Source organism: Denticeps clupeoides, chromosome 8 (assembly GCF_900700375.1).
Source record: "Denticeps clupeoides chromosome 8, fDenClu1.1, whole genome shotgun sequence".
Taxonomy (NCBI): domain Eukaryota; kingdom Metazoa; phylum Chordata; class Actinopteri; order Clupeiformes; family Denticipitidae; genus Denticeps; species Denticeps clupeoides.
Genome location: NC_041714.1, coordinates 22016015 through 22024215, shown reverse-complemented (window position 1 = coordinate 22024215; position 8201 = coordinate 22016015). Strand labels below are relative to the sequence as shown.

At 44.2% G+C, this 8201-nt stretch overlaps 1 protein-coding gene across 2 annotated transcripts; it reads right to left on the bottom strand.

Annotated features, from left to right (window-relative positions):
* Nucleotides 1-1629: 1629 nt before the first annotated feature.
* rnaset2 (ribonuclease T2) lies at nt 1630-6462 on the bottom strand. 2 transcript variants are annotated; one of them, XM_028988117.1, is made up of 10 exons: nt 6279-6462; nt 5129-5203; nt 4980-5034; nt 4364-4413; nt 4186-4243; nt 3739-3803; nt 3526-3639; nt 3395-3440; nt 2564-2638; nt 1630-2428 (listed from the first exon to the last, which is right to left on the bottom strand). In XM_028988117.1, the coding sequence occupies exons 2-10, from the start codon at nt 5194-5196 to the stop codon at nt 2264-2266; spliced, it is 696 nt and encodes a 231-aa protein (XP_028843950.1). In that variant the 5' UTR covers nt 5197-5203; nt 6279-6462; the 3' UTR covers nt 1630-2263. The 2 variants fall into 2 exon arrangements, with proteins under 2 accessions (XP_028843950.1, XP_028843951.1); XM_028988118.1 differs by lacking the exon at nt 6279-6462 and adding an exon at nt 6020-6056.
* Nucleotides 6463-8201: the final 1739 nt, after the last annotated feature.

Genomic DNA, 8201 nt, shown 5'->3' with positions numbered 1-8201 from the left:
GCATCTTCAGGCCCACGGCTGGGAGTGGGACACTTGCATGAAGGATTCGTATAAATGACGGGTGGAATGATGTCGCTCCGATTTGCTGACGTGCTTTGTTGTCCCTTTGAAGAGACATCCAGAGCGGTGCGGGTCTCGCCGGCTCGAGTGCCCTGCACCTTTCCGTGGGATTATTTTCTAGTTCACTGAAGGATTTGTCTGACTGTCTGCACCACAAAACGTTCCCTTATTGTCCAATCCTGGTCATCAAAGGATTAGTGGCGGTCGACTTTATTTCAGGAGCGTTTTTACTGAATTTTCCCCCCTCCAGGAGACAGATGCGAGCCATGGCCATGCGTGTAAAAGGTCCAGTAAAAAAAAAAATGTCTTGATATGCCAAACTGAAGTGAGAACAGCAGATGTTGGCCTGTCATGTTTTATGCATTTGTCTGAGACAGAATGTGCTGCCAGCAAACCAACAGGTTTTGTTATATCTTGTTCTGCCAGTCAGCCCAAAATCTCAGTAGAGTTCACCATACATATGTGTGTGTGTATGTGTGTGTGTGTGTGTATACTGTATATATGTATATATATATACATACATACACACACAATTTTTTTATACTGGAATGCAGAATTCACATGCAGCTCCTGGAGAGGCGAAGGAAATAGACAGCAGACAAGGTCTCCATATGAGAACATGCAATCTCCACGCTGGCCCTTCTACATCTGCTGGCACCACTTACAGGGATCCGGCGATTCATGGCTTCTCCAAAACAGAACGAGCAGGGCCTTTAAATCTCAACGCGCTGGTATGAGTGGTTTGGTGGGGGGCCACAATAGCTTTCAGACACGGCCATTATCTCCAAGACCAGCTCCCATCAAGTCACTCGGCCTAAAAGCCAGAGGCTCGCGGCAGACGTGGCCGAAGGAAATCTGTCCCCTCCAAGTCCGAGAGTGCTTCAGTGCCGTGACGACACAGTGGCCCTCGATGCCTTCAGCATCCGTTCCATGCGAAACGCACCCATCAGGTGTGGTGCAGATTGTCCAACTGCCCCAAAAGGGGCTATGGATATTGTCTGCTGAAACAGATCAGTTGATGAGCATTCAATCAGAAATAAGGGTCAAGTGGGCATACGGCCCTGCCCTGTTTCTAATACAAGCCAAGCGTCCCAGTCTGCACTGACACCGTAACCTATTTTCCCCCGTCCTCTGGTGACGGATTACGTAAAACTGATATAGCGACAGAGAGAGCCGTGCCCGTGCAGCACAATCCAGCCCGTTCTGTCATTCGCACACGTCTATCAGGCTGATTAGTGTGCGAGAATTCGCATTTCTCTGGCGCGGCGCCTAATCGGCAGACGCCTCAGCGGCCCATCAATCTTCTGGCCACAGGGTAGGTGGTCAGAATGAAATATGCGGCTGGGCTTCCAGTGAAGATGGGGGGCATAAGCGGTTCATAACACACGGCACGGGCCCCGTGGGCCCTGATGCCGATCATCAGGACAGGCGTTCCGAATCCTGTTCCCGGAGTTCTCATTCCAACCACAGCATAGTTCGGACCAGGTGACCATTATGTGGGCACAGACATTCTGAACAGGAGGTCAATTAATCGTAAAAATTTAATTCATTCCAGCAAGCAGAGAAAAATTATCACAATGTTGATTGTCACTTTATTAGGTCCATAACATTTAAAAACAGAAGTAAAACACATAAAATGCATAAATGGCACAGTGTTCTGTTCCCCAGCCCTAAACTAAAACAGAATTTCAGAGACGTTGTTTATTCACAAACACTTCTAGTCTAAGACTTAACCTGTGAACAGGAAAATGACCCCATGTGACTGTTTCTCATGTTACATAAAAAAAGGCAGATTGACCTGAAAACTACAGGTCCTTTATGAAAAACAGGTACACTGAAAACGGAGCAGACACTCCCTGCCTGAGCGTTATCAGGCGAACATTTGCTGACCCCCTGTGGCACGAACGTATATATGCACAGAGTGCCACGCATGGGTTCGGTGTTAGCAGTGTTCCTGAGTCAACTTCACGCTTAAAGTAAAGGTTGCGCAATCTGCAGAGAAAATTAAAGTATATTGGAACAATGGATCAGTCACATTTACTCATTTAAAGTGAAAAGAACATTTGAATGTTTATAGTATCAAAAAAGACATAAATCGATGGAGTGTAATTTCACCCAAAAAATGGGATTCAAGGCATTTCATCCGAAGTTGTGCAATCAAGTTAAGTCAGACAGTCAGTGACAATAGAAGTGACCAGGCCTTTCAGCCCTCTGTTAAAGGTGGGTAATAGATTGGTGTTTTCCCATCACACACGCTGAACCCCGTCAACACACCAGCAGGATACCGCAGAACTTCGGCAGACTTTTCGCAGTCCATCAGCTGAAAGTCCCTGTTAAAGCAGATCTCAATCTGGCCCAGTTTCTGGTTCTGCATATGAAAAAAATAAAAGATTGCGCATACTGTTTCATGAGGCAGTTTAGACATGGCTATTGACAATTATATTGAATATTCTTTAGTCTTTTTGAACACTTTATCCATATACAGTGTAAAAACTATTTCTACCTTTTCAGAATGAGCACACTGGATCTTTGGTGTTGCGCCAGTAAAGCCGGCAATTGCCTTTTCAATGTCATCCAGCTACAATAGAAGTGTTAAGTAGAGTTTTAGGAGCTCTGTTATGAACATGTGAGGTTATTTAACATTAATACGAGTTCCCCGAGCCTGTCTATGGTCCTGCAGTGGCTAGAAATGCTTGTTCTGCTTCACCGTTCAGAGAGCGGAAGCTCAGACGGTCGGATCTGGAATTTGTCCCTTGATGACGTCATAAGGGGTGGTAGTAGCCTAGGGGTAACACACTCGCCTATGAACCAGAAGACCTGGGTTCAAGTCCCACTTACTACCATTGTGTCCCTGAGCAAGACACTTAACCCTAAGTTAAGGGGGACTGTCCCTGTAACTACTGATTGTAAGTCGCTCTGGATAAGGGCGTCTGATAAATGCTGTAAATGTAAATGTAAGGGGAAAGGTTACCTCCCCTTTCTCATGCTTTTTCTGCCCACAGAATTTCCCACCCCTCCCCCAAACATTGTGGTTGGTGAATGGTGTTGATGTAACTTTCACGAATGCCCCCTCAACTTCTATAGGCCGCTCTCCTCCTCGTCCCTCCTCTCTCCTCCTCATTAACATTTAAAGCTACAGACACAGAAACGGTGCATCTTGGGGAATCTCATTGTGGGACTGGGTAAAGGTGGCTGTAATTCTGTAATTTCAGAAAGAGACTTCAGATCCTTTAAGGCATTCTCTTTCCACTTCATCTTTTTACCACCTCTGAAGGGCCATCAGAGAATCTCACGTGTGGCTTTAAAGTCAGCAAGTTAACCAAGTTACACTCACACTGTAGTAATGCTCTGAAGGCACAATGTTGGACTTCTTCAACATTCTGAAACAGAGAACCCAAAGCATTCATCCACGTCAGCATTCATTAATAAAGTGCTAGTACCTTCTACCACATTTAGTTAACTCACCCATCAAGGTCCAACTTATGGTACAGCTCAAGAGCTTTACTGAAGTATTTATGCTGACTATTTAAGGACTCTGAGGTGGCAGCACATGTCCCATGTTTGTGCCACTCATATTTCCTGTAAATAAAAACCAAAAAAAAAAGGCTCATCAAATGTGTGCATTAAGGCCTTGTCGTATCCGTTCTTTTATGATGTCATGTTCTATGTAATAATCACCAAAACCACGTTGACTCAGGATTCTTGAGGTCAGGCCAGTATTTGTCCATCTCTGTCTTCAAGTCCTGAAATAAAAAAAGAACATTTCAGTTCAAGCAAATGAGAACTGAGCAACATGTAAGAATAGGGCCACCGGGTGAATTGGGGCAAGAGTGTTCACCAGAAAGTTGTGGTAAGAAAGCCCGATTATGTCTTAAGCATTTAGACATAACAACCATTTTTTTTTCTCGTATAGCTCGACAATACAAAAACAACCACAGCAAAATGACCGCCGTACCCGGAAAAAGCACCAACTTTCCATTCCAACTGTTACATAATTATTATCTTTACTAATGCATCTTCAAGCATCTGATTTATGCAGCCTGCTTAGTGTAAGACAGCGAAAAAGCAAAGCTTTTGTGTGTGAAGATTGCGATAGTTGAAGATATTGCTAAAAGTGGCCAGTACCTCAATTTCAGTTTCATTAAAGTTCCACGATGAGTTGCATGCGATCCCACTATTTGGCCTGAAACAAAAACCGAGACAGTGAAATGAACGATCTGTGAATGTTTCATAACGGAGCAGTTACTGTTGCTTTAATTAAAATATTACATTATTTATTCTAAAATTTTTGTGGCATGCTCACCACAATCCATGCAAGGTCCAATAGTTCAGATTCGACTGGCAGTGTTCCATCTACAAAACAAAATTGCTCTTATATCATACCCACATAAACTGAGTATACAGTCTCTCACAAAACTGAGTACACCCCCCACACTTCTGCTGAAGGTTGGGCCAACCTTGAACATACGACACGTTGACACCATGTAAAGTCGTGCATAACAGAGTAAATTTGGTAAAACTATGAACCATTTACTGTTTTACAAGCTGCACACTCACTACTTTACATACGTTGTAAAATAATTACGAAATTGGGAGGGGTGTACTCATTTTGTGAGATGCTGTATTTGTAGAATACTACTTCCCTGAAAACCCTGGATCAGTTCAATTTGTTGGGAGTGATAAAGTCAAGAGACACGTTAAAAGTCCTCCTACAACAGCTACCAGTGCTCTACATGCGGTGAGAAGGGCTGAAATGTGGCTCTTCATTTTATGCACGCATGCTTCATTTCCCATTTCAAGCAGCAGGGCATGTGACCGACATGTTAGAAGCGGATTCATATGCAAGTCATAGTGCATGACCGGTCCGGTCACACTCTGATAAACTGTTTCAGCAGTTTTAGGGCCGTGAGATTGCCTACACCGCAAAATGTCTGTGGCCAGTGGTGAGTTAGGATGAGCTTGTCCCAGGCGTGTCTGAAAAAACCAAGCAGAAGGAGGCGCATTAAGGTATGAAAATGAAACTGCTGAAACAGGCCACTTCAGCATTAATACCAGTAAATTCCATTACCGTGGCGTCACAGATGAAACAAAACCATATCCAAGACCCAGCAGGACCACGAATCCAAGGGATCTCATCTTCAACCTGTAAAAACGACAGCAACAATGTGATTGTAAAGGGTTTTCGGTTTGTGTGAAAGTGGGAACGTGGTGTATGCCTGGCTCTTTCTTTAAGTGTGCGGATCCGTTTTGCGTTTCTGCTGCCTTGGCATGAAGAAACCGTGCGGCGCACAGTTCCCCACAGACACTTCCCCTACTTGTTCTCAGGTCATGCCAGCCATCAACAGTGTGTGATGGGAACTGTAGGGAACCGCATCCAAAATAAATCTTTGAAAATTTTAAGCCCCTCTTCCTTCTCATTCGATGTGTTTTCTTTATCTTCATGACCATTTACGTTGGTAGATTCTCACTGAAGGCATCAAAACTATGAATGAACACATGTGTGAGTTCTGTACTTAACAAAAAGTGGAGACCTGACCTCCACAGTCACCGGACCTGAACCCAGTCCAGATGGTTTGGGGTGAGCTGGACCAACAAGTGCTAAACACCTCTGGGAACTCCTTCAAGACTGTTGGAGAAGCATTTCAGGTGACGACCTCTTGAAGCTCATCGAGAGAATGCCAAGAGTGTGCAAAGCAGTAATCAGAGCAAAGAAACTAGAATATAAAACAAGTTTTCACTTATTTCACCTTTTTTTGTTAAGTACATAACTCCACATGTGTTCATTCATAGTTTTAATGCCTTCAGTGAGAATCTACCAACGTAAATGGTCATGATAAGAAAGAAAACACATTGAATGAGAAGGTGTCTCCAAACTTCTCACTTAAATGCTTCTTCACAGTCAAGAAAATGAACAATAAATGCGAAGACAGTGCACGTTTCTTGCACTTTATGTCAGCACCTTGTTTAAACGTCTCGCTTGTGCAGGAGTCTGGGTCCCTGCAGACTTGTGTGTGTCGGACCGCCTCGGATCTTCCCAGATGTCTCGCCTAACAAGCCTTCAGTGGCCAAAACGCAGGGGAGCCAGTTTATCGCGCTGATCGAGTTGCATGTGGGTAAATGAATTCCCCTTTTTTGAGCACGCAGCTCTGAAATGCAACTCGGTACGTGTCTCTGAAAGTAATGGCTGTATTATAACGACAAAACGAACGCACACTCACCTTTTAACAGCCTGTGCCGTCCCGAGCGTGACACTTTTTTTTTTTTTTTTATCGGGCTACTTTACTAAACAGAAAACGTCGCGCTTTAAAAGCGAAATTCCTCCGTGTTTGACAGCCGCGCTTCCCGGACAGGCTGTTGTTTACGCCGCGGACGTCACGTGACGCGACGCTCCCGGTCGCGTTTTGTTCGGAACGCTCGGCTCTTTTTCGAGTGAGCCGGATCTTTTGGCTCAATCGACCGGATCGTTCGAGTGTCAAATGGCCGAGTGATTGTCAATGTGACACACTGCAGCACGGCACACGGTGCACACACCTGCTTTTTACCCATAACCCATTGGGTGTCCAGAGGTGGGAAAAGTAGTGAAAAAATGTAATGAAGTAAGAGTATCTTTACTTTTCTTACATTCTACTCAAGTAAAAAGTAAAAGTACCCAAAATGTTTTCAGTTAATTCACCTTTTTTTGTGCTCATTCATAGTTTTGATGCCTCCAGTGAGAATCTACCAATGTAGAAAACACGTTGAATGAGAAGGTGTCTCCGAACTTTTGGCCTGTACTGTATGGTCCCACAGTTGACAGTTCATGTCAGAGCACAAACCAAGAATGAAGTCAAAGGAATTGTCAGAGCTCCAGAAGTCCTCTGTGCACAGAGGAAAAAACTTCTGGAAGGACAACCATCTCCTCGGCAATCCACCAATCACCAACCAGATGGTAGGGCTGTTAAAATGAATTGATGCAGTGGGGAACATAATCGATTCTATCATAATGACGTTGCTTGTTGATTTTCTGTTTTTTTTTTTCACACTCGGTGGCCTTGTGTGCCGTGACATATTTTCGCACAACCAGTGGAATCAAAGCGGGCGAGTTCTTTCTGCCACTTTGAAACACACACATGAATTGGGAATGGAGGAAAAGCTGATCTTAACAATCTTTCATCTATAACTAGTGGTGGCAGCAACGGGAAGGATGACTGCAGCAACGTACAGAGACATCCTGGATGAAAATCTGCTCCAGAGCGTCTCTTGAACTCAGACTGGGGCGACGGTTCATCTTGCAGCAGAACAACGACCCTAAACACACAATCAAGATATGACAGGAGTGGCTTCAGAAGAACTCCGTAGGAGTTTCATGATGAGCTGTGCACTGACGCTTTTCATCCAACCTGATGGAGCTTATTCCAAAGAGGTATAAGCAAATCTGGCCAAGGATCGGTGTTCCTGTCACGTCCATGCGGGCATGACGAGGCGGGTGTACGGAGAGGAGGACGAAGAGTGACGAGGAGACGAGGAATGAAGGACGCTTTCACCTGATATCACAAAACAGGGGTTTAATGGTGAATCACAGGACAGGGGAGACATCCGAGACGTTGACAGTGGTGAACACGGAACATAACGTTAAAGACCTGACGGCGAACAGAAACGAACAGGGCAGCTTTATACAATTAACACAGGTGAAAACGATTGACAACAATCCCAGACCGGAGTAACCCCATTTCGGACCGGATCGTGACAGTTCCAAGCTTGTGGCATCATATTCAAAAAGATGTCCAGGCCTCCCATCTCTTAATCGCTGTCGAAGGTGCATCAACAAAGTATTGAGTGAAAACTTATATACGTGTGATTTCTCAGTTTTTTTATTTTAAATAAATTTGCCAAAACCTCAAGTTAACTTTTTTTTTTGTTTGTCATTAGGTTTTGTGTGGAGATTTCTGAGCGAAAATTGCATTTTTCCCAATGTGGAATAAGGCTGTGATATAAAATGTGGAAAAATGTGAACACTTTCCGGATGCATTGTATAGGCTATTCTACTTACTACCACATGCGTTCATTCTGCAGGCTGTAAAAGTTCAGGCTACAGACAATCTGATGATATTTATCTGTGTATCTTTTTTTTAAAAGACGACATGATGCTTGGAGCATCAACA